Source organism: Scleropages formosus, chromosome 13, assembly GCF_900964775.1.
Source record: "Scleropages formosus chromosome 13, fSclFor1.1, whole genome shotgun sequence".
Classification (NCBI taxonomy): domain Eukaryota; kingdom Metazoa; phylum Chordata; class Actinopteri; order Osteoglossiformes; family Osteoglossidae; genus Scleropages; species Scleropages formosus.
This window is the reverse complement of record NC_041818.1, coordinates 21,684,231-21,709,991: the sequence shown is the minus strand read 5'-3', so window position 1 is coordinate 21,709,991 and position 25,761 is coordinate 21,684,231. Positions and strand designations below refer to the sequence as shown.

The 25,761-nt window shown below is 47.6% G+C and overlaps 2 protein-coding genes across 3 annotated transcripts in view; both read left to right on the top strand.

Moving 5' to 3' along the window:
• LOC108922966 (mastermind-like domain-containing protein 1) overlaps positions 1–10,183 on the top strand; it is a 29,170-nt gene extending 18,987 nt beyond the window's left edge. The window contains exons 2-5 of the mRNA XM_029257584.1: positions 40–1,167; positions 7,931–8,050; positions 8,208–8,280; positions 9,014–10,183. Coding sequence (XP_029113417.1) covers positions 40–1,167; positions 7,931–8,050; positions 8,208–8,280; positions 9,014–9,987 — 2,295 coding nt within the window. The 3' untranslated portion in view covers positions 9,988–10,183. The remainder of the gene's footprint in view (positions 1–39; positions 1,168–7,930; positions 8,051–8,207; positions 8,281–9,013) is intronic.
• Positions 10,184–13,497: 3,314 nt separating this feature from the next.
• On the top strand, positions 13,498–24,890 carry LOC108922995 (myotubularin-like). Of its 2 annotated transcripts, none has more exons than XM_018733432.2 (15): positions 13,498–13,557; positions 17,417–17,545; positions 18,065–18,113; positions 18,691–18,785; positions 19,022–19,132; positions 19,270–19,371; positions 19,936–20,019; positions 20,198–20,347; positions 20,677–20,862; positions 21,284–21,469; positions 22,137–22,340; positions 22,536–22,628; positions 22,800–22,913; positions 23,393–23,569; positions 23,711–24,890. In XM_018733432.2, the coding sequence occupies exons 2-15, from the start codon at positions 17,489–17,491 to the stop codon at positions 23,951–23,953; spliced, it is 1,851 nt and encodes a 616-aa protein (XP_018588948.1). In that variant the 5' UTR covers positions 13,498–13,557; positions 17,417–17,488; the 3' UTR covers positions 23,954–24,890. The 2 variants fall into 2 exon arrangements, with proteins under 2 accessions (XP_018588948.1, XP_018588947.1); XM_018733431.2 differs by having other exon boundaries at positions 23,708–24,890.
• The last annotated feature ends 871 nt before the right edge of the window (positions 24,891–25,761 follow it).

The following is a 25,761-nucleotide window of genomic DNA, read 5'->3' as shown; positions in this document are numbered from 1 at the left end:
TCTGGCAATAGTAACGCGTTTTTCCCTCTCCGTTTCCAGTTGCCCGGGTCTGTGAAGAGGACCCTGGCTGTGGCTGACGGTCCCTATACCACCGTCGGCCCGGGTGCCAGCAAGAGGCCATGCTTGGAAGATGTGGCGTTGGCAAAGAATTTCGGCTGTGAGCAGCCCAACTTCTCCTCTGGGCCTGCTGTCGGAAGTCATGGGGTGGGAGGTCAGGGTGGAGTTCTAGAAACCAGTAGCCTTGCCTCCTTGTACCCTGTCCCAAGCAAAGCCAGCCCAGCGCCACTGCCGGGTGTGGGGGCAGCACGTGGTGCCATACCCCCTCCCTCTGTGGAGCAGGAGCTGCAGGACATCCTGGAGGAGCTGACGAGGAATCCCGACCCTTCCCTTCCAGAGCTGGATCTGGAGAAGATCCTGGGGAGCAAGGCGGACGAGTCGCTTGGCACCGCAGGTGGCTTCATGCACCCTGAGGCCGGCGGCACACCCAAGCGCTCGACACCTGGGCCCTCTCACCTGGAGAGCCAGCTAACTCGCTCCCCAGGCTTCCCGCAGGCCCCCGGTGCCAGCTCTCCCCGGCTGAGCTCCAGTCCGGGAGGGCCCCGCTATACCCTGCCGCCCCACTTGGCCAAGAATGCAGCCCCCAGCCAGACCCCAGCTTGCTCACCCATGCTGTCGGGGGCTTCGTGCAGCAGACCTGGTTCTGGATGGCGTGATGCAAACCGGTCCCATCAGCCACAGGCCCAGCCCTTCTGCCCGGAAAAGCTGAATAGCCCCGCTTTAGCCCCACCCACCTTCACCTCCCAGAGCTCCCAGTCAAGCTTCTTGTCTGGCACGGCCCCCTCACCCCCACTCCAGCAGCCCTCCCCGGCCTGCAGCTTCGGCCCTCAGAACGGCGGTGGCAACCAGCTCTTGAAGTCCGTGATGCAGGCGGGTCAGAATGCTAGCGCTGTGGGAGCGGAGCCTTATTCCCTCAACAACACTACACCTCTGCGGCACTATGACCAGGATCTCGCTGCTTCTAGGCTGGGCCCCCTGCTCCGGGGAAATGCCCCCCCGGGCCACTACGCCACCCCCTCTGCAGGTGCAGCAGGAAACGCTCAGGTTCTGCAGCCGCACCAAGTCCAGAGGAGCCTGCAATCAGGAGGAGTGGCACCCCACAGCAGAGCGGTGAGTGACCCCTGACCCTTGAGCTCTGACCCTGGAGGTGGTGCCAGTCTAATTGTGTGTTGTCTCAAGGTGGGAAGCTCTAGTGATGGGAGATGTACAGTTTAGCCCAGGGGTGCCTGTCATGCCCATCAAGGACAATGGAGTTTGTCCGTTGGGGGGGCAGCAGGCAGCAGGTGTTACAGCTATTAGAGCTGCTACCTTCAGACTTGGAGGTCACAGGTTCAAATCCCTCCTCCTTATACAGTACCCAAGAGAAGGAAAAAAAAATGTAAGTAGCCCAGCATTGTACTTTGATTTGGAGAAAAGTGTCAGCTAAATGAGTAACTCTACAATATAAGACGACATTTGACATCACATCTCCAAAGTTGAGCCGAAGCCTGCATCTCAGGAGAAGTTCCTGCAGTGTGTTCATATGGACATAAGGGAGTCAGGGAACTGTGATTGACTCCTGGGTCCAACTCCAGAGACAGTTAGTGCTCACCACTGCCAGTCATTTGTTTTAATTCTCCGCCCTTTTTTTTTTTATTGCCTCCAAGACTGTTTGGTGTTTTACGTTGTCCGACGCTCCAGTGGGGTGGGGGTGTGTCTCTCGATGTAAAACATCAAACACCTGAGCCGGCGATGAGAGATGAGACCTACGTGGAACTCTGTGGAGGCTTGACTGTTCACCTCTCAGTAGCTCTACTACCGTTTCTCAACAATGTGGAATTTATGCCTCATCATTTCAGTTCTCTCCCCGCCCCGCCCCACCCGCTAACAAGCGCTGCTTGTTTTCCTGCAACTGGCTAAGCTTGAGTGTCTCTTCAGGGGAAACCCACATGGTCCAGGCTGCACGCAATGGCCTCACGGCAGCTTGCTTGGAGGGGACTGAAACTGGGCATGCGCTCTCTCTCTCACGCACGCACGCACACTATACATACATGTTTACATAGACTGAATAGACTCATGTATGCGCACGCACACACAAGCATGAGCACGCCGATGACCTGAAATGACCTTCCTTCCAGTAGCTGTTCTGCTTCACTCACAAAGGGGATCCCCTGATGTGAAAATGTGTTTTGTCACCGGAAAACTTCAGCTCGCAGCCACATTCATTTATCTCCTTAACTTAACGCATCCGCAAGGCTACGGAGGAGCGGTTTCCACTGACTGCGTGTTGCGTCCACATCTACCAGTGTCAAGCCCCCCCCGGCAAGCAACGGACTGGGTCCCTGTGGGCGGAGTCATACACTTAGATGTAGAGCATGCGCAAATCCCTGTGCCGCGCTGACCGTACGGATCTGAAACCTGCCCTCATGCGTTTCGCAAAAACAGGTCTGAGAGCAGCGAACTTGAAGTTCATTCTGGAGGAAATAGGAAAGTGGTGTCGCTGGCTCGTTGCCGTGGTGACGGCTGTGTACACAGCTCATGTGAGTCACCTTGTTGGGGTGGCTGCGGATGCTGGTCGCATGCAGGCCCGGCTGAGGACGAAAGCGTGAAGGTGGCTACTGGGTGCAGTTCTGCACTTTCAATCTGACTCCTAGTGGGGAGGGACACGGAACCACACCCACCTGCACTGACACACCTTGGGCGAGAAACCACTGCAGGGAGCGAATAAGTGAAGACTGGGTTTCCGGTTTGTACTTCCGTTACTCACTTATCGTTTGAAAAAGTGCTAAGCGGTGTGGCTTCTCGATGTAGTGTGCATTTATGCACATATGTGTCTTTGGGAGGGAGGGATGGATGGACGGACGGATGGATGGATGGATGGACCCACAGACTGGGTTTTTCAAAGGTGTTCCCCGGTCTTGATACATCCATCAGATTCCTAGCAGCGTCAGGCTGACAAGGAGAAGGGTCCTAGTCTATTTGTTTCTCTCCTCCTCATGCTGATGTTCTGAGAGACAGGTCTGTGTGACATGCACACACAAAGACCATTCTAGTCTTGCACAGTGCACCTCCTCCATCCTTTCCGTCCTGAGCTGCGGCTCCCCGATCGTGGCAGAAACCTGTCGCTCAGCTCCGCGCACTTCGCGGAGGCAGGGCAGGGTACGAGGGAGGTAGGAGCGCGCGCGCCAACAGCTCAGTGGCACGCTTACACACTCCTTCACGTGTATAGATGGACTCGGCAGCGGACATCACGCAGCGAACAGTTTTTTGGGCTTGTTGCACAGCGGTGGACCGAGGCTCCTCTAAGAGCTGAGCAAAAGAGAGGAAGCGTTGTAGAGGTTTTTCAGCACCCACCTCTTTGGGGAAACAGTTCCCCCTTGACCTTTTGACAGCTTCAGCTTCCTAAATTGGTCCTTCACCACCAGCTGCTTTTATGTACCTATTTTGCTGTTCCTATTTCACTCCTACAGGTACCTTCTGGAATATGTGCGCTTGGAAAACGGCGGGATCGGACACCCAAGCCGTGCTTCAATAATCCTGTGCGCTGTGTGAATCTAAACCCTCCGCGTTTTTATGGATGCACTTCGGCATAAGCGTAAAGACACGGCTGGGGTGTGGAACCAGTGCAGTACTGACCTCCACCCTCTCCAGCTAAACCCACACTGTTGTTTCACTTCTAAATATCGCTCATCCCAGCCAATGCCTTCCTGTAGCTTCATAACGTTAATATATACAGATAATTATAAATAACGGCAAAAAAGCAGTGTTATCAAATAAGCAATAATTAAATAATAAGTAACGAATAACTAATTTTTAGCAATTTGAAACTTTTGTGTTAGTGCAGTAGGCATCCTACAAAAGATGATGGATTATTATCACATGGGATTATTGCAGAATTTGCCCGTTTAATCGGCGCCTGTCCCCGATTCCACCTCCTGATCCTGCCGCAGGACACGGCGCAGGAACATGCTTGGCCGGTTCGAATGGCAACGTGCGAGTGCGTACGAGGAGTCCGAGTCTGGCTGTAAACAGCATTACGCGATCGGGCGAGAGAATGTCAACATATTGTTGCTCCGCGGCCTCTGTGGCATTAACCTAATTCGGGGAGGATTAGCATGCGTGCTTGAGAGCACGGCCCGCGGGATTTGGACCTGGTGTTTCATCTTTAGTCGCGGCGCTCGCGGCGGGCAGGTGAAGCTCATGGGCTCCCGGTCACTTCACCTTGATTGACCTGCCTTCCGGGTCGAGCAGATGAAGTGCGGCGTCGTCTGGGGAGGAAAGTTCGCTCTCTCTTGACAAAGGCTGCCTCTACTTGTCGACCGCGTGGGTCACAGGAAGGGCTGATGGTCTGAGGTTTCTGTGGGCGCTCAACTGGCCCACTTTTCTCTGGTTAAACCTGCCTCCCCTCTTGGTAAGTATATATTTATGATTATGCGAGACAGCCTCGGAGAAGATCGGTACGGATGAGGTCGTGGACTCGAAGGTCACAGGTTCAGATTCCACATCCAGCTATAACACCCCTGAGCAAGGTACTTGCCCTAAAGTGCTCCAGGAAAATGACCCTGCGGTATGAATGGGTGAACAACTGTAGATGCCTTAACATTGTGAGTTGCTTTGGGGAAAAGCATCAGCTCAGTGAATAAATATTAATGTAATTAACAGGACACAGTTCAGAGTTTGCACTGATATCACAGTATATACCCTTAGTTATATACCATTATAATATACCATATACCCTTAGTTATATACCATTTATTAAAGTACCACCAGTTGCACCTATTTATATGTAATACCACTGCCATTTCTCTTTATGTGTTTATAATATTTACATTATTGATACACACACACACACACACACACACACACACACACACACACACACACACAGTCTGGAACCGCTTGTCCCATGTGGGGTCGCAGCGAATCGGAGCCTAACCCAGCAACACAGCACGCAAGGCTTGAGGGGGAGGGAACACACCCCGGATGGGACGCCAGTCCATCACAAGGCAGCCCAAGCGGGGACTCGAACCCCTAACCTGCCAGAGAGCAGCACCCAGCCAGGACCGCTGTGCCACCGTGCCCCGTTATTGATATATAATCACATCCCTGTTTGATTAATGGAGTATTTATTATGTTTTCTTCAAACTTAGCTTGTGTATGCTATTGGTATACTCTTACTGTATGTTTTTAGTGGTAAATTGCGTTGCACTGAGTATCCACCACCACGTCAAATTCCTTGTATGCGCAACCACACTTGGCCAATAAAGTTCGCTCACATCTTAACGAATTGGTGAAAACCATTAAATGCTGCACAATCTACCGGTAGCATATCCCGAACCGGGTCATGCACCCCAGAATGCCAGCAGAAGTTCTAGCAGAACTCTCACTGCGTCACAACGGAGAAACGGGAGCGGTACCGCGAATCTCCTGCTATTAGAAGTGTGTTTTTGCCGAGAACTAATGCGGAAAAGGAACGGCCCTGAGCCCAAGGAATCTCAGGCCGCTGTGTAGTTTGGCATGCAGTTCAGCAAAGTACAATACTTCTCTTCTTCAAAGGGACACGGCGCTTCTCAGAAGGGCGCTATTTATTTTATCGGGAAAAGGAGACGACCAACATATGACACAGACCAAGGAAATGTGCCTGGAATGCAAGCGGCATTGATGATAGCTGAAAAAAATGACAACAGTTATTACAGCAGCTAAAAATAGTGAATCTTTTTTTGGTACGTTTTTGCATGGTGGAGAGAAAAAAGGGGAATCGGCAGAATGGGCGCCTTGTTTAAGTTGGACTGGCGTCTGTGGAAGGGAGGGGAAGGTGATGAGTGGTACGAGTGTGACGGAGGGGGGGGGGCACAGAACCCGGCAACGGAACGGCTTCATCAGCCCCCGTCCACTCCCAACGTGTGCCTTCTGCCCAATATTGCTGATAGAACCTTCAATGCCACATCCCGTGGTAGGGTCTCACAAGGTAGAGCACATCCCAGAGCGCCACCTCATGTGCATTTTTGGAATTGCCTGCCCGGCTTCAACGGAGAGCGTTTGCCGTGAACAAAGGCAGGCATTTACCATGCGCAGCTGGCAACTGAAACGCCGATAAAGGAGTTATTCAGAACGCGACTTGTTTGGGGGGAGGCACGCCCGGGCTCTTCTTGAAATCGCGCTCGTGATGATACCTGGCCTAGATGGGTGTCGGAGGTTTGTCACGATTAATGGTTTGGTGCGTGATCGGAGCAGGGGGCGCAGGGACCACAAGGCAGCTGCTGGCACGACTTAACAGAGAAAGAAAGAAAGGAAGAAAGAAAACAGGCTGCTTTTTATTGCGCCGCCGATTTTATCTGCGTTGTACAAGTTGCAGCTCAGCCTCGATTAGGGAGATGGGCTGAGTGACAAAAAAAAGATTCAACTTGATGCAATTTAAAAGATCAAATTGAGAGATGAAAATGTTATGGTTCTGCAAGGCTCCTCCCTCCGTGGGATGGTCTCGTTCTACGAAATGACGCCTTTGAGGGTGGCCGTGCCCTTTGCTTTGCCCCCAACCCTCTGTCTTGATGGCACCGACAGCTGCGAAGCAACTTCTACCTATAGGACCTCCAGGCAACTGAGTATTGTTACCGCCAGAGCTTCTCAGGGTTAAATTGTTGGCTATGAAATAAGATGCTGGTTTAGACTGGATGGATGGATGGATGGATGGATGGATGGATGATTTATTGATTTAATTATTGCATTAAAACTTTATTGATCCTGCATATATTGAAGTAGTAGTAAGTAGATGCTGGAATCACACTGGCGTTAACAAACAGAGCAAAAATACACTGTGAATTCAAATAAATGAGGCGTCATTTGTTTGAATCTGCAGTTGCCATGGTAACCGATGGCTTTTGGCATAATGAAAAGAGTGGGGTCAGAGGTAAAGGATTCAAAAGCTTAAAACTGACTGTAGGCCGCAAGCCTTCTTGTGGATGAATCCGGTCAGTAACACTTTGCTTTGTAGATAAGTGCCTGCAAACGTAATGAACGTAAACGGAAAAATTAGTCCTGTCCCGCATGACCAGGTGGAGACCTTTGGTGGCGTTTCTGTAGAGGGCAGCGGACCCCTGTGCTGCCAGGCTGGAGAGTCACACCACAGAGCAGAACTGATGCAGAGACGGGGTGGACGCTCCCTTGCCGTTGTTGCTGGAACACCACACACGTGGCCTCGGAGGCTGAAAGCAGATGCGGATGCTCTGAGATGGTCCGCCTTCTCCTCAGGCTTCCGCAGATGAGTGCGTTTGCACACTCGCTAACACAGACAGCCGAAAAGAGCTTATCCGCAGCCGGTGTTTGGCTCGGAGCCTTAGGAGGGATAGAGACTAAAAAAGCTCCTTTCGTAAGATCCTTCTCTGCTTGTCAGAGGCTCGACAGGTAGCTTTGTAACGCTTTTCTCTTCGCTTTTCACAACCGCTGCTCCCTGTGGAGGTAGAAGAACCATGAACCCTCGAGTTATCACCTTGGCTCTGAAGCAGAAGCGAGGACCTGGTAGTAAGGGAAGAAGACGGAGGTCTTGATCACATGGGCAGGGTGTTGGAGGGGCTCCAACAGGGCCAACGAACACTGACCCATCCTCTAGGGCCCCCATCCCCTCGCTGTCATGCTCACCTGCCCACTGAACGAGATGTTTTGGCAGCTTATCTTGGTATTAGTAAGTCACAGGACATGGGTTTCACTTCTCATCTTTCTAGCAACGAACACCCGGTCCACGTTTCGCACTTTTTAGTGTCCGCTGGATGGATTGTGCACTAAGCCACTTGGATAGTAACACACAGCACATCAGGCTCATTGGCAGGTTTTGTGTGTTCCGCGCTGTTACGGGTTGCCCTTAAGTAAGCGGGACGTCCTTGATCTCTTCATGTCGTAGGATCAGAATGCTGGCGGTGCAGCGAGCCTCCAGAACCCCGGTTCCGTGGCGCGATCCGGTCAGGGCAGCGGCTTCAGCCTGCTGAAGACCCAGTTGCTGAGGAAGCAGCTCATGCAGCAGGTGCGTCTGTCGTCACACGTGTACGTGTTTGTTTACCTGGCATTTGTTCTCCCTTCCCGTCCATCAGGGAGGCGGTGAACCCACGCGGCGTCCACAGCGGCCGCGGAGTCCATGGGTCGACCGTGTGACTTAATCGCTTTCGGTGTTTATCTTGCAGGAGAAGCAGAGGAGCATGGAGCAGATTAATGGGACCCAGATGTCACACTGCCAGCAAGTGGCTTCATTTCAAGGTGAGCCCTGCAAGAACTTCCCCTCGGAAGCTGCTCCAGGGATGTTCGCACAATGTTTACTGGCTTCCGTCAGACGAGCGATGTCAAACCGACACGCTCTGCTCCTCTAACAATATTAGGGATTGAGCGTGGGTGCTAAAATCCCATAAGAGTGTAGTTGTTTTTGGAACAGAAAGGGAACAACACTCAAACTTAGTAAATAAGGTAAATTTGCACAGTTGACACGTTCTGGCTGGATGCCTTCATCGGCGTGTGCGCATGCTACGTCAAGACACATGCGTGCAGTTTTGGGAGCATGTGACAGCTTGTGGTGTCATAATTATTGGAGACTTGGATTACGGAAAGGGGGTCGCTATATAAATCCTGCACATTATATAAATCTAAGACACTGGTTGCAGTCATGACTGATAGTAGCGATAAAGAGCAATCGATGAAAAACGATCTGCATGACAAAATATAAGCAATGGTCTCTCCTCTTTGAAACCATTTGGTAACGATACCTGGGGCAGCGGTACTTAGAGCTGCTGCCTTCGCATTCGAAAGTTGCCCGTTGGAATCCCACCGACTGTTGTAGTGCCTTTGAGCAAGGTACTTACCCTCAGTTTCTCCACTGTGGACACACTAATGAGGTTTTCCATTGCAGATCCAGTTCAGGTTAAGCTCTGCTGTTGCTCCATCTTCGGTCCCCGCGGTGGTGTTGAGTGTGCTGACGAAGCATTTCTATTTCCTCTAGGTGTGAGGCGATCGCTCCCCCCGGGGTGTGGCTACACCATGAGAACTCCAGCATCCGACCCCCCGAGGCTCACCCACAATCCCGCCTTGCCTACCCGAGTGGGCTTAGCCCCAGAGGGCTCCCTTGCCCCCTCTAGTTGCACTTTGGGGACCTTCCTGGGCAACATGGGTTCCAAGGAAGTAGTCTGTCTCCGCTCTCAAGAGTTTAGGGTGCCCCAGCGATCTGGGCCGGGAGTGCTGGGATTGGACACAGCTCCTCGGCAGACCGCACCTTACTGCCAGCCCCCAGCACAAGCCGGGGTGTCGAGCCCCTCTTTCGCTGCGAGATCCCTGCAGCCACTTCCTCCGCAGCAGCACCTCAGACTCCCCATGCAGCACAGCAGCTCTGTCTCCTGCGGGCTCTTTGGCTCCCAGCAGAAGTCGCAACTGTGGCGGCGGCAGCAGCAGCAACAGCAGCATGGGCTTCTGCGTACGAGCTCTGAGGGTCATATGGACCCAGGACTACATCAACACACCTTCCCAGCAGGGGGCACTGCTGTAGGAGTTGCTCAGTTCCCAAGTACTATTCCCCACCAGACAGGTGGCCCTCCCCCCAACCAAGTGGGCCTCAGACTCCCCAGCAGGCCTGCGGGACACCTAATGTCCAGCAACCAGCCCCGGGGTCCACTGCCATCCGTAGGTGTGGTGAATCCCTGTCCCTCCCAAGGAATGGCCCCGCCAACCTACTCCAGCGCTCCTGGCAAACACACCCCCGCTCTTGGGTACAACAGTGGCAACCCTGGACAGGAACTTCCTCCCTACAAATTTCCCCATCCTCCAGGCAACAACCGCTTGATCGGAGGGTGTGGTGGAGTCCAGGGGGCCCTGGAGGGGGGAGCCAACACAGTAGATTTCATAGACACACTGGTGGGTCCCCGAGAGGACTGGCTGAACAATTTTACCATGATTGATAAGTACCTGGAGCAAAACACCTAGGCTGGGTCTGTGTGCTGGATGGGGCAGATCTCAGCGTGCAGGCTTGGCTACCCACGGCATTAGGCCAGTACATTTACTCATTTAGCTTTTCACTCTTTTTTAGCAAATCTTACTCTGTCAAGTTACCTACAGCTACTTCCCATTTATACAGCTGGGTAGTTTTTACTGGAGCAGTTTAGGATAAGTACTTTGTTTAATGGTACTACAGCAGTAGGTGAGATTCAAGCCAGCAACCTTTGGATCCTAACTAAGCTCTAGCCACTGCGCTATGAGCTGCCCCGCAGTATGGGAGAGGGCTATGTCCACAGCACACTCCCCGTTGGAACAGGTCTCCAACGGTCATCCTTGGTTCAGGCAGAGCTAGGATGTGGCGAGGTCAAATCTGGTCTCATTGTAAGCGAACTTGTTCCATGTTTGGCATGGATTCTGCTCATTATGCTGGTAGGTCCCAAAGCTTGACCTGACCATGTAGCGATTTCACAGCAGACCAGTGGACTCACCAGGATCCAGGCATACGACATGTTTCAAGACCTCTCAGTAAGTTCTTCCATGATGTCACCACATGACATGATGGATGGATTTGCCATCATCTAGGGCTCAGCACCCAGTCAGGTGTGGAATGGTCTCGGTTCTCTTTGTGACCCCGAGAGAAACAGCTGGCCAGTGATGCAGACTGCCATGTGGTGTTATTGATCAGGCACAGAGGCGAGCCATGGCTCTGTCACTGATCATGACCTCCCTGTGTTTCTGACCACATTACTGTCTTTGGAGTTGCGCACAGGACTTGTACAATGTAAATGATTTTGTAAAATGTTTTTCTTAAGATATGGTATTCAAACTGAAAAGTACACACACATATTTATACATTTCAGCATTTTTTGTAAATAAAGATTAAGACAAAAAAAACATTGCTGTTAAGTAATCAAATTAGCTTTTCACAGAATGGTTTACAGTGGGTCAGACTTCCACACCCCCCCCCCCCCCCCCCCCCCCCCCCCCCCCCCCCCCCCCCCCCGAGAACATGCAAAAGACAAATATTTGTTCAGTAATACTATGTATTACAGCGATTAAATATTTTTTTTATATTTTTAACATAACATGGCTTAACATGACTGTGGTCAATCCATAGGTAATATGTTGGGAAGGTAGTTTTGAGGACATTGCTTCCTTGCACCTTATGTCTCCTGCCAATATCCTTTATACCGAAACATTCAGACAGGCTCAAGGTGAAGGTTAAAGGGCTTTTTTTTTTTTTTTAAAAAAAAAAAAAAAAATTTTCAATATTGCTCCTCCTGTCACCTGTTGCACCACCTGGGAAAGACAGAAATTTGTGGGTCCCCACCCTTTGTCTCAACCTGTGTGTGCATGTGAGTGTGAAAGAGAGAATGTTTTAAGTGTCTCTGCATGTGTGGAACTGTACCTTGAAGAGCTGTACAGTTTGACAAGTGATGGTCTTCAAGAAACACAAGTCATCTGTCTATTGTGAAGAAGCAGCTGCCATATTCATCTGTTCATCATAATTTTATATGACAGTTTGCTGATCCCCGGTGTTCCCTTTAACCATTTTGTACAATGGTCACAACTAAAGACGGTTACATTTGCTAAATATGTGTAATGTATTACAGTCTACTTATTTTTTAGACTTAAAAAATAAAGTGATATAAAAGAAAGATAATAGTGATGGTTCCATTTTGAACATGCTCTTCTCAGTGCTTCTGTTCCCACACGCCCACCCAAACCCTGCTGTTTTTCTCCAAAGCAACGTAGAATTATTTACGCATTTATACAGCTGGATAATTTTTCTGGAGCAATTCTGGGTAAGTACCTTGCTCAAGGGTATGGCAGCTGGAGGTGGGATTTGAACCTGCAACCTTTGGGTGTGAAGGAGCTCTAACCACTATGCCACCAGTGGCCCTCAAATAATTCTGCAAATTGTTCTTGGCATAATTTCTGAGTGTACATAAATTTATTTCACCCCTTTCATTCCAACCCTTTCAAGATTTTCAATTTTTTCATAGTTATTATTCCCTGGGGTCTTGTCTAATCTACGTCATGTTATTAGAGATGTGAGGAATGTAAAGAAAAATCATCTGGACAGTTTCCTTGGAAAGCCCACCCAAGATGCTTAACATGCTTTCCTGATAATCGGATAAATACAGCGTGTAACGAAGTGAAGCCGTGGAAAATGAAGCTAGAGCTCTCCTCAGCTCTTTTGTGTTGCTTTGGTCTCAGTGTTGTTCAAGCGCGGATGTCATAACTTACGAAAGAATCTGTTTGTCAGGCGAATCTACCACTCGGCGACGCTTCCTCGATCCTGGTTTGGATGTTTCCCGAAACCAGCCAAATGGACAAAAGAAATGAAAAAGCGGACACAGACATGCAGACAGATGCACCATTACATACACATGCAGTCACTAAGCCACACAAGCACCGCACATAATTGGCTGGATAAATTATAGAGGAATATTCCGGCATGTCTATTTAACTGACTCGTTTTCCACTTAGTGATTACGCAGCAGTGTTGCCAAACATACCAGATCTGGTGCCTTTGGAAGGCATTATTACATTGTTATGGTGGTTTTCCGCAATCCCAGCAGGACATAACTGTGAACGTACTCCGTATGTGGTACACAAACGCGTGGATGATTAACTTCAAAGGCAATACTAAAATAAATGTGTCATTGCTTCTACATGTTTTTGGTCAGAATGTGGCAGCCATGCATAAGGAGGCAAATGGGTATAAAATTACAGGGAAGTTTTAAGGTTGTGTTGAATTTCTTTCAGATCCTTAATGAATCATATTTAAATGCAGTGGCATAACAGCTTGTTAGGAACCGGGTCAACTGAAAAACGATGGGTAGTACTCAGCGGAGTTATAGGTATTGTAATATAATATAATATTAGGGCACACTAGGCTTTCTTGAACAGTGCTAGGCGTGTTCCTTCTATTGCAATGTTAGCAATGAGTGCTCCGGTTTATAGTTTCACAGTTTTATTCCAGGATGGGAGAACTGTTATGCAATGTTTCAAGTCAATTATTGAATGGCGATAACATTTATTACCCGACACTGTCTTGATATGACTATGCCTGTAGGACTTTATGTAAGAGTATAAACGAGCAGGCTACTTATTATGAATTTCTGGCCAAAAACTGTTCAGTTCTGACTTTGTTGGGGCCTTCCACTGCTTAAAGTGAACTGTGAGGGTCACACAAGTTCATAGACAGAGGTAGGCTACAGTATTTGGTCATCTCTCATTTGGCTCATAAAAGCATAAAGACAGTATAATATATGCATCATTACTAGTCACTGTTGTGTCTGTTGATGTGTTTACATGATACAAAGCGCTATGCTTTCAGAGCTACGCGCAATTGTAGAAAAAATACAACTCCCAGAATATTTCTCATACACGTCACTTTGCAATAATCCAATCAGTGCCACGGAGAAAGTCACATGACCCAAGTGAGTCTCTCTCTCTCGCTCTCGCTCTCTCCCCCCCCCCACCCCTCCACGAACGGTAGTGCAAAACAGACGGAGAGGAGAGCAGGGAGTGGAGAGTGTCATTTTCGGGGTAAGTGTGGGGGTCTCTGGGTTTGCCCCACGGCGGGAGGGCTCTTCCTCCGCCACAGGGTCTCCCAGGCAAAAAGTGCTCGTGTGGGGCGTGAATGTGAATGTGAAAGTGAGCGCGCGCGCCGTGCCCGTCGGGGGCCCGCGATGTTACCTCGTCCCGCTCCGGCGCGACGACGTGTGTGCGCGCGCGCCCCCTCACATTTACATTTACGTTGAGATTAATAGGAAACGGACACATTTTTGCTGTTGTGTTCCGCCTCCCTTTGCATTGCGGCTCCTCGTCCAAATTCATGCTTCTTGCACATGTTGTATGGAAAAAGTTATGTTTGTTAAGTGTCTTTCTGACAACTGTAGTGTAGTGTCACACAAGTTTTTGACGAGTATTGCTGCGGACCTGCCGCGGCGGGTTCGTGTGGTGTGAGAACCAGAGCCAGTCGGTTCGTTCGGTGCTTAAAAAATGATGATCCTTCTGTGTTTTATTTATTATGTGTCTTAAAGGGTTTTTATTTATTTTATTCTTGAACTATCTAGTATCTGTGTGGACTGAGCTTCAGAGCCGAGTTGAGGAGCAGACGCGCCAAGTCTGTTTCTCATTATAAACACTTTTTATAGGCTCACTAAACACTTGGCTTTTCATCCTTTTTGTCTCTTCCTGTTACTTGTGATTCTCTCTTATAATAAGTCTGCAGCATTTTTCACTCATTCTGGAGTTCCAGAGGCTCTGCTTTACAGTTTTTCATGTGTGTAGAAGAAAATGAAATATGTAAAATAATGTGTATGTAAATATGTAAAAACACATATATACAGTACACATATATTATGTAACCCTTATAGTTATTCAGTTACATCATTATGTTTAATACAGATTTATTAAAATTACCCAGCTGTATAAATGGATAAATAATCGTAGGTAGTCACATTGGAGAAAAAAAAAGCATAAGCTAATGTACAATCTGTTTTGCTTTGCTCTTGTGTTGGCTAAATGTAATTTCTGTCTATTCTTAAAAATGTTGAACAATTCTAGATTTTGTTTCCCGGATCATTATCACATATGACTACACATGCTAAGAAAAAATGTAGGTGTATTTGGTCTGCAGATTAATAGTAGGTTAAAAATACAATGTGTTTTGCTTTACCTCACTGAACTCTTTAGCCACTTCCTTTTTTTCAAGATCGTTTTACTTCGCTGCTCTCATTCTTAGTTTATAAGAAGCAGGCTCATTAAAACGAAGGATGTTTCGTATTTGTTACGTTGTGGTATGATAGTGTCCATCCATTCTGTCTCTCTGTCCCAGCAGCAGGGGCTCTGGCGGTCCGGGTGAGACGCGAGGCTGGAGAGACAAGCGTTCGTGTGAAGAAGGGCTGCGAGGAGCACAGGGAGCAGGGGGATGCTTGTTGCACGGCCACGGTTGAGCAGCCTCAAATCTGAATGGCAGCTCTAGTTATACTTGGCGCCTTGGCCTTGTAGCATCCCATCACCCCCAGATGCTTCTGCAGCGGAAGGCGTTGATCGGTGTGGGGTGACTCATTGTGTTGTGGTACTCCGCTGCTTCTGGGAGTGCAAGCACAGCATGATTGCTACAGAGTGTTTGCACTTCAGAGGTGTAAAATTTAGATCAGAATAGTAGCTCAGCCTGCCTTTTTTTAGCCTTGAGCTGTTTGACAGGAAGCAGCGTTGTGGGCCAGTGCATCTCTGACCACGCTGCCTTCAAGGCGGTGGTAAACTGTGCAGTTCGGCAGCGTAGCTCTGCTTGAAACATGCATTCCTGCCTGAGCGTGAAGAACTAAAATTTATTCGCTCTCCCTGTTGACATGCTGATTAACTCGGCATGTACAATGTTGTATGTAGTGTGCTGATGTTAATAATCAAAGTGTCGGGAGGTGCTTTACGATGTCAGCCGCAGGGTGTGGAGTAGCCATATACCCCACTAGCTGCACACTGGTTGCAGAGCCCATCGTGTCTACATGGGTGCTGTTTTTAGCACTCTGAACCAGCCTTTTTGAAAATTACACTATAGAAAAATAGAAATAATTTGAGGGGAACTGTGTTGAAAAGCCTGGGTGCTGCATGATTGGGTGAGTGACTTGAATTGAAGTTTAGGGTCACGGTGGTTCAGAGCCTGTTCCCGAAGTATAGGGTGATAAGGTAGGCAGGATACTCGCCGTCAGTCCATCTCAGGGTGACACAAAAAAATCCCAGGAGTGAAATTGCTGTTGAACTTGCTGAGAAAGACCCCAGAGTCATGGTTGCATTAACCTCTGCAATGCTAGTTGTCCACGTTGCAGAGTAGTGCTGTTGTCTCTCAGCGCCCAGGTGGTGCGAGAGGATGTGGGTTTGATCCCAGATCAGTCTGTGTAGGGTTTGCATGTTCTCCCCATGTCTGTGTGAGTTTCCTCTGGGTGCTCTGGTTTCCTCCAGTAGTCCGAAAATATGTGTTCAAGTGAATTGCTCACTCTAAAGTTGCCCTTTGTGTGTTTTTGTGTGTGAGACCGTGTGTTGACGAGTGACTCATTGCGCATAGCGTATCTAGCAGGTCACTTTGGCTGAAAAGTTGTGGGCTACATAGTACCACATAGTGTTCATTGTAATTGACGTTGGAGAAAAGTATCTGCTAAATCAATAAATGTAACTGTAGGTTGAAAATTCCCTCAAGTGGCACGAACCATAAAGGTATATATAAAATTTAACACAGAATTTAATACTATGTTGTATAATAGGGTTTTGTTGTATTTTTCCCCGGCTACTTTCAAACATTCTTTTTAAAATAATGTCAGCATAGTAATACAAATACAGTTTAGTGTTATATTTTCATGCTGCACTATTATTTTCACTTTCTAAATCTGTTTTTTGCTTTTTCTGTTCAGCACCAGCAAAACACTTGCTTCTTTGCTTCCAAGGCATTTTAAATGAAAATTAAAAAGAAACTTGTGGGGAAATGCCAACAAAACATTTTGTTAAGAGAATGCCATCACTGAAGGATACCCAGACACTGACAAAGACCCCAACGATAACAAATAACGTCAGCTGGCCGCAATGATATTGTACAGTAGGTGGAGCGGTCGTTGTTATACGTTACAACTAAACATCAGAACTCAAAAATGATATAATTGGATAAACGAGATGGCTTTCGAAAGTCCGGATCGCATTTGCTGTAACTCGAGGATGACCAGTAATGGTTTTTTTTTTTTTTTTTTTTTTTTTTAAAAAAAAAAAAAAAAAAAAAAACAAACCTAGAGCTGATGGGCAGGCAGAGGGTTTGCAGTCAGCCAGTTAAATGATCTGAGTTGTATGTTATTCAGCTGGCAGCAGAGAAACCCTGTACAACGTGTGTGGCAAGACTAGTGAGGAGGGAGGCTTAGATGCGCTCACTGATCACCAATAGGTCATTATAGATGAGATCATCATTGCCTGATATAAATGCACATGGTGCAGTCAGAGTTTCAAGATGTGATATGTGGTTACAATAGAGCTGTTATTCCATGTAACACACATGCATCAGTGGTTTGCAGCCATAGCGTATCACTTGGTGGCAAGTCTAAGAACTTGACTGTGCCATGTAAATGTAAAATGAGAAGGATGATCCTGATCATAGGATGTTCATAGCAGTTGCCATCCCTGGAGCTCTTATAGAATTGTGTTTATTACGTTCATTATTCCTCGGTTAACGCACAAACATCCCAGTGATGTTTACATGTCTCCTGGCTGTGGAGGGAAGGAATCGGCCCTCCATCTCTCTGATTTTAGTGTGTAATTTGTGAACAAGATGCAGACCGTCTCCCCCCCCCCCCCACTCTGTGTTGCCAAATCAGTTGGATAAGGATATTCCCATAACCATCTTTCCTGCTCTTCTGTTGGACAGTGTGCAGCCCTCCTGCTGTGACTCCTCCCTCTTGGCTGAGTAGGCGGAGCTCCTGGAAGCCCACCCTGCATCATGGCTTCCACACCAGTGTCCACCTCCAGCCCCCAAGAGGAGAGCCCCAGTAAGACCGTGAGTAGTGTCTGCCCACACCTCATAAACATCTCCGGTGACCGTGGACCAAGCGTAGCCGGACTGGTCAACGTGTCCAGCGGGGACGCCCCTTCAAAGGGTTTAACGTAAAATGTTATTGTTCGCGTGTCTCTGTGTTCTGTCCATGTGTGTGCTACTTCCCCCTTGCCGTGAATTAATAATGCTCTCACGTGGTACCTTCAGAAGCTCTGCTCTCGCAGTGCTGAAAGCAATGTATAGATCTGAAGTGTCACTCCTTGCTGACGCAGCACTTATTTTGCTTTTTTTTTTTTTACGCCGTTGCTCTCGTTTTCTTTCCGTCTTCCTCACCTGCTCCTCTCTTGACATACATGCTGCCTGCATAAAAATGTTTTGTGTTTCTGCACTGTCAGTTTCCCCAGTTCTGAGTAGTTGAGACTAGTAGAGGCACTTTCACTTAAGCAGATTACATCACGGGGTGTGTGAGTTTTTCTTTGTTTTTACCTGTGTGTATTACACTTTTTTCCTTTCTTCTAATAGGTGACGCTCCCTGAGGTGCCCTTGTTGCCAGGGGAGGAGAGGGTTATCGGTAGGTCTCCGTTATCATCAGTAATTAGAGGCATATGATGTGTGTCTTTGTATTATTATTTTGGACTCTTCTCTGTAGTGCTTTTTAAATTTCTGTGGTTGGGAGGCTCTGGCAACACGCTGGTCCATATTCCCTCGGATGGGAGAGATGGGTGGGGTTGTCCACCCTCATTGCTCTCAGACATGCGCCTACGGGGCTGCAGCTGGAGTCTGACAAATGGCGCTCTCCTCCAAGTGTGTTTGGTTGCCAGATGAAGTCTGCAGCCAGTAGAGTGAAACTGGCAGCCACTGACACACACCATGCACACATCAATGGAGGTCTGTGCCTTTGTTCACATCTGAGCTGGTCTGGGTGTCTTTCTTCATGAGGGAAACACAAGAATTTGGTAATTGGGTACAACTTGATAATGAGAAAAGGGGGGTGAGGAATGCAAAAAATGTATGGAATTCCCCTCTGGGTTTAATAAAGTTTCATCATCCATTGTGTTTTATTTTAAACAAAAGGCTTAATTTAATGAATTCTGAGTGTTGTTCACATACATACCTCTCACCATCTGCACATTTTGTTCCCCTGACAGACAAAGACATCATCTACATGTGTCCCTTCAGCGGTGCTCTTAAAGGGAAGGTCTTCATCACCAACTACAGGCTCTTCTTTAAGAGCACTGATGTGGTAAGTGGGAGCTGAAATAAGGTGTTTGAGGCCATCTGCTTGAGGTGGAATCCAAAGGGTGGTACCAATCAATCATGTAATGGAGCTCTAGGGTACTGGTACTTCTACAGAGAGCTCAGATGCTACACTTTGATCTCAGCTAAAAGGCAGGGAAGTGATACGGTATCAGATGTCTTTACAACATTGCTGATTTGTTGTTTTGCCATTCAGGTGATGTCATTCTTCCTTTGCCTTAGGAACCTGTAGTCGTCCTTGACGTACCTCTGGGAGTCATCAGTAGAGTGGAGAAAATGGGTGGGGCCTCCAGCCGAGGAGAGAATTCATACGGTCTTGACATCACCTGCAAGGTGATCTGCGTGCAGTTGCGCTGTGCTGTTAGCCACAGCTTTGTGGTGGTATGATTGGACATAAGTGCAGCTCCTTTTTGTTCCTTGTCTCAATTCACTGTAAAATCTGACTGAATTCTTGTTTGTCTATTTTCCAGGACATGAGGAACCTGAGGTTTGCACTGAAGCAGGAGGGCCACAGTAGGAGAGACATCTTTGAGATCCTGTTTCGTCACGCCTTCCCCCTCTCACATAACCTGGTCCGTCCCCCTCTGCGTGTCTGCATGAGATGCTTAAGTTCATCTTATGGTCAATGTAACCCTCATTATGAAAGCGCTATGTCCACATACCCCTGTTGAGTGTTGATTGTTAACCAGTCGGTCTCATAAAGATGTGCAATGTTCATTTTCTTATTGATACCATCGCTGTGGACACAAGCTGTTAACACTGTAGACGTGATTTGATTTAAGGTGGCCCCACAATCCTGTTCTGTCTGTGTCCTCATTACTGTCATCCTTTGGCATAGAGTGTAAGTTCAGGTCATGTTCACTGCAGCCAGAAGTTTTGTAGGTGAAGAAAGTGCCATTAAATAAATTGGAGAACGTTTGTGTGTCCAAAAATTTGCGACTGGAACTTAAGTTACTCAGTGCACACTCTACTTAAATCATATTCGTACATTCATCATGTTTGCTCTTAGACTAGATAAGATGCGTATTATTGAATATAAGAAGTACGGTGAGGTTCAACCCTCGAGGCCTCTCTACACTCCTGTTCTTGAACTCCACCTGTATATGACACTCAAGCGTTATCGTCTTTTCCTCCAGCCACTGTTTGCGTTTCTGAGCCAGGAGAAGTTTGCAGACAATGGCTGGAATGTCTATGATGCCAAGCATGAGTTTGCACGGCAGGTGAGAAACCTACCTCAGGTTTAGCCGCAGAGAACATACTGCATCTTTACTGTGCTGCGGTGTATGTTCATCCTCGAGCTGCAATCAACCCCTCAACTGCTGAGGGGCTCCTGTCTTCCGTTCCAGTTTCCTTCCACCTGTTCCTGATGGTGATGTTGCACTCCCTTTCCTCTACCAGGGCTTGCCCAATGACAAGTGGAGGATCACCCACCTGAACCAGAACTATGAGCTGTGTGACACGTACCCCACCGTCCTGGTGGTCCCAAAGAAGGCCACGGACGAGGACCTACGCAAGGTGGCCGCATTCCGCTCCCGTGGCCGCATTCCAGTGAGTTCTCACTTTGTGTGCCTGAAGATGTGTGAATGTAAGGCTCTTTGTGTGTCATTGTGTCTTTCTGTTATGTTATATACGGGGACAACTGGTAGCGTAGTGGTTAGAGCTACTGCCTTCGGATCCAGAGGTTACAGGTTCGCCCCCACTTGAGGCTGTAATACTCTTGAGCCAGGTACTTAACCCTAACTTGCTCCAGTAAAAATCACCCACCTGTATAAATGGGCAAATTGTAACCTTAACACCATAAGTTGCTTTGGAGAAAGGCGTCAGCTAAATGAATGAAGGTTAGCATTCAGTAGAGCAGTCTACCTCCCCCCCACTAGGTGCTGTCATGGATCCACCCAGAGAACCAGGCCGTAATCGTGCGCTGCAGCCAGCCTTTGGTGGGAATGAGTGGGAAGCGAAGCAAGGATGATGAACGCTACCTGGAGCTGATCCGCGAGGCTAACGGCACCGTCCGGCTTACCATCTTCGACGCCAGGCCTAACGTCAATGCCGTAGCCAACAAGGTGCGCGTGGGGTAGGGGTTACTCACACTGTTATGTTTTGTGGGGTCAAATAGATGAGACTCTTGTTGATTTGCTGCTCGTTGTAGGCGGGTCTTACCTGTCTTCTTGATTGGTTGAACTTGCTGTCAGCCAAAGTGACTGAGGTACAGTTGGGAGTAGGACTTTGTGCATTGCTCACAAACGGCATTGAGTGCAGTGGGCGAGGACTGTATGTTGTGGATTAATACAAAGTGTGATTTGAGCTGAAACAAGAAAACAAAATTCCGCTTCATTAAAATTGCAGAAATCATAGGTTGAACGTGTAGCAGTGGCAGCTGTCTGCATGCGCCTGTATGTGATGTGCTGCAAGTCACTGCACAGTGTGCTTTGTCTCTACAAATGCAAAGCAGTGGCAGTAACTCATCTGTCTCCCTTGTGGCAGGCCACAGGTGGTGGGTACGAGGGTGACGACGCCTACCAGAATGCTGACCTGGTGTTTCTCGATATACATAACATTCATGTGATGAGGGAGTCCCTGAGGAAGCTGAAGGACATTGTATACCCCAACGTGGAGGAGTCCCATTGGCTGTCCAGCCTGGAGTCCACACACTGGCTGGAACACATCAAGGTACAGTTCCACATGTCAGCTATTGCAGTCCACAGGAGGAGCGTTGCGGCCAATGTGTTCGCCACCAACCAGCTACCTACCAAACCCACACTAGTAACTACTTATAACTACCTAACATATCAGTCCTTGCTTAGGCTTTCAATGCTGCCACAGACTCAAGGATGGTCTTTACTAGGAGAGAGTACAGTGCAAATAAAGGGTGGACAGCCATTAGTATTCTGGACCCCTAGGGGTTTATTTTTTTCACCCATATCTATAGTTTGAAATTTTTTTGTTTTCATTTCCTCAGCTGGCAGTTGGGTTTCTTTTGTTCCAATCAGTACTGAACCAGTCTCCACTATTTATATGTTCTCTTGCCGTCTTTTATCATTATTGTGTCACTGTGTGTACTCAGTTGTTCAATCCTCTACATCACTGAGTAGAGCCATTTATGGAAATTAACGGAATTGAATAAATTCCATGGTGTAGATATAAACCACACCCAGTTTCAAATGCTACCCTAATACTGATTATCCTGAGCTGCACCCAGCTCTAAACCCTGCCAGACACTCATGATGAGCAGTGCCCTGTACTTCACCATATACCAGTCCACATAGTTCCCCCTGCTGTAAAGGGCAGCTTGGACTGCGATGAAACTTAACCCCTTTTCCCCCACATTCCTCCTTAGCTGGTGCTGGCTGGAGCCATCCAGGTGGCGGACAAGGTGTGGTCTGGCAGCTCAGTGGTGGTGCACTGCAGCGATGGCTGGGACCGTACTGCGCAGCTCACCTCGCTGGCCATGCTTATGTTGGACGGCTATTACCGCACGCTGCGTGGCTTCCAGACCCTCGTGGAGAAGGAGTGGCTCAGCTTTGGCCACAAGTTCGCCTCTGTACGTTCATCTCTTTGCACTTTAGAGTTGCTTTGGTGCTATATGTCAGGCTGTTAAATTAGTCACCAAGCCTTGATCAGCGGTTGGAAACAAGTCTCTCTATACTGATATAAGGACAGATAAAGGACATGTAGCAAAGCCAATGCTTTGTAAAGACTTCAGAAAGAAGTGAATCTCTGTCTCTGTGCTCTTCAGAGAAACGGACACGGTGACAAAAACCACACCGATGCCGACCGCTCTCCCATCTTCGTGCAGTTTATTGACTGCGTCTGGCAGATGACCAAGCAGGTGGGTGCATGCCAGGCTGGGTCCATGTTGAACCATATTTTTTGATTTACACAGTGCTATATGATCTGCACTTTGACACACACAATTTTTTTAATTAGTGCACTCTATGAAATGAGACCGTAACTGTTGTGCACTGACTGTATTGTTAATGTTGTATATTTTTTGTTCCAGTTCCCCACTGCCTTTGAGTTTAATGAGCGCCTCCTAGTGGCCGTGCTGGACCATCTCTACAGCTGTCGCTTTGGCACCTTTCTCTACAATTGCGACAGTGCCCGCAACACCAATGTGAGAAATTCCCCTTTTCTTTTTGGTGGAGTAAGATGCTCACGCCCTGTTGTATGTGGGAGTGTGTGTGTGTGGTGTGTGTCCCTTGAGGGTGTCTCCCCCCCCCCCCGTTTAATGTAACAAAAGCAACACGGGGTCACAGTGACATACAGAGACAAAGGCAGAAGAGTAATACTGAAAACAACTGCAAGTATAAATCAAGTCTGTTTCTGCAGGAATATGTACCTATGAGTGGTCTTTCAGATCAAATAATTTAATCTGATAAATTATCTCTAGGATCTTGCATATATGATTACATGAAATATGAAAATAGACCACAACTGCAAAATACTCTTGTTAAGAATAAGAAATAACTAAATAATGAAAAATCAAGACAGGACTTTGAAGGATTTCAATGGAATTGTGAACAGAAAGATTTTAATACAATATTTCAGTATGTTAAACATATTGGTTGTTCTATCGCTCGTTCTGTCCCACAGGATGTGAGGACAAAGACCGTGTCCCTGTGGTCATTAATCAACAGCGATAAGGCCTTCTACACCAACCCCTTCTATACCGTGGAGTCCAGCCGTGTTTTGTATCCTGTGGCCAGCATGCGCCACCTAGAGCTTTGGGTGACTTATTACATCCGGTGGAACCCCCGTATCCGGCATCAGGTAAGTATCAGCTGACAGAACTGCATCGTGCTCGGCTTTGCTGTCGTCTTTGTTCTCCACTTGTCCTTTGTGTGCATCGTTAGATGAAGGTGAAAATGGCCGATTCTCAAAGTACCGTGTATCTCCCCCTCGTGGCAGCAGCAGAGTCCTATGGAGCAGCGCTACAGGGAGCTGCTAGCACTCAAGGCAGAGTACCTGAAGAAACTGGAGGAACTGCAGTTGTCCGACAGTGATGCACACCTGTCCAACAGCTCTGCCCCATCTGCTCAGCAGGCCGAACAGCTGTCAAACAGCACATCGCTGCCAACTCAGCGGGTCACACACATGTCCAACAGCACTGCCCCATCCACTCAGCAGGTCACACACCTACAGACCCCCTTCTGATTTCACTTCTTGTTTGCATTTAAGGGGCTTAATGCAGCAATAACAGGACTAATGCTATAGTGGGAAAGCAATAAGTCACAGCTCTGCCTTGACAATGGCAAAGATACCACAAAGACGCCTTAAGAATGTGTGTGGTATGTTTGTGTATGTGTGTAAACTTGGGAAAAGACTTCCTTTTGATGCCTTGATAAACAAGCTTGTCTCGCTTCTTTAACTGACAGCTTGTCCAAACCCTCCTTGCAAGGGAGGTCCGTGAGTCGAAGCTAGTGTGCTCTATGAAGGATGGTGCAGGTGTCGCCGATTTGTACTGTGCGTATTTCATACTCAGTGGCAGCCTGTAAAAAGGTTGTGTAGTTTTTAATTTTTTTTTTTTTCTTTTTTCGTGTAAAGATACTTTGCACGGTACCCTTTAATGGAAAGGGTTTGAAAGCTGGTTGCTTTGGTACAGCTGGGGAGAAAACCCTGATTAAACAATAGTCCTGTTTATGTTTGGATTTTTAGTGCGTAAACTTCCTGTGTTCTTGGTGTAGAAGACATTGTGTTTCCAAATCTTGCCGCGGGTCAGGAAGATGAAATAGTGTCAGTAACGAGTGTGCAATACCTGAGCTCCATCGACAGGTGCACATGATGCCCAAACAGGTATGCTTCCTACCTTCCTTTCCTCCAGAAGGCACCAGTCAGCCCGCCCCTCCACCCCCCCAAGGAGCGGCCCTGCATTGCCATGAGCCATGAGGGTGTTGTGATTTGGGTACCCAGTGAGGCATTTGCCCAAGGCTGTGTGGGTGCGAGGCCCCAGAAAGCCATCAGAGGGGCGGAGCCTCCTGGCATGTCAGCAGCTAAGGGGCCTCGGTAGGACAGGAGGAAGGAAGCAGCACAAATCACCATAGCAGTTTATGGAACAAAGGTTTTTTTTTTTTATTTTTTTATTATAAATATGCAGGCAATTGTTGTTACCTCAAAACCTGTTTTACTGTTGGAAGTTAAATTATAAGGATATAATTTTATATAACAAATTTTTGACAGTTCTATGAAAATGTATAGAGAGTATTTTGTGCATTTGTCATTTTTATTGAATTTCTTTTCTCCAGCTTTGATATGTATATTTTTGAAGTTTTTGGACACTTTCGATTTCTTTTTCTACTTTGCGAGACAACAGACTGATCTTGCCTATTAATTTTAGTGAATGGAATACTGAACTCAGAATGGCTGATTATTTTTAATACAACAATAATTCAGTCCCCCTTGGGTAAAAAGGAATTTTTTTTGTCTTGGTGATTTTTAAATAGAGCAGATCAGTTTGAATTCTCGTTGCTCTTGGTTGTTGAGCTCTGACTTGGTAAATAGTGCAGATTAAATTAATTTAAACTTTCCATCTGTGCAGTGGCATTTATTCAGCAGTGGGTGGTGTGGGGGTGAATCTGTCATATGTGGTGTTGTGTGATGCACAAGGCTGTGGTTTTCTGGCTCTCTCCTCTGGAGGAGACCCTGCAAGACACTGTGCCGGAGTGAAAGTTGCAGACATCTTCAGAGGAGTCCTTGTGCTAATTTCTTGTCTCCAGCTCGCATTCTGTACATCTGTCCCTTCATTAAAAGTATCCCTGCAGCCAATTTTGAAAATCACCCTTCCTAATGCAAGCCTCGTTAATTAAGTATTCTCAGGGAAAATAATATGTATTGTACATTTTTAGTTTTCCTTGAAAGAAAGCAATAATCTTTATCAAATTAAGTTAGTGATGTGTTTTGCTGGTATTTATGTACTAACAGCTGTTTTCCTGAATTATGTAGTTTACTCTGCACCAGATACCAGT

Excerpts from the sequence above, each read along its gene's own strand:
- LOC108922995 (XM_018733431.2), top strand. The coding sequence starts at position 17,489 with ATGGCTTCCACACCAGTGTCCACCTCCAGCCCCCAAGAGGAGAGCCCC. Across the intron at positions 20,348-20,676 it reads GCTCCCGTGGCCGCATTCCA|GTGCTGTCATGGATCCACCC; the intron begins GTGAGTTCTCAC and ends CCCCCCCACTAG. Across the intron at positions 22,341-22,535 it reads TTGGCCACAAGTTCGCCTCT|AGAAACGGACACGGTGACAA; the intron begins GTACGTTCATCT and ends TGTGCTCTTCAG.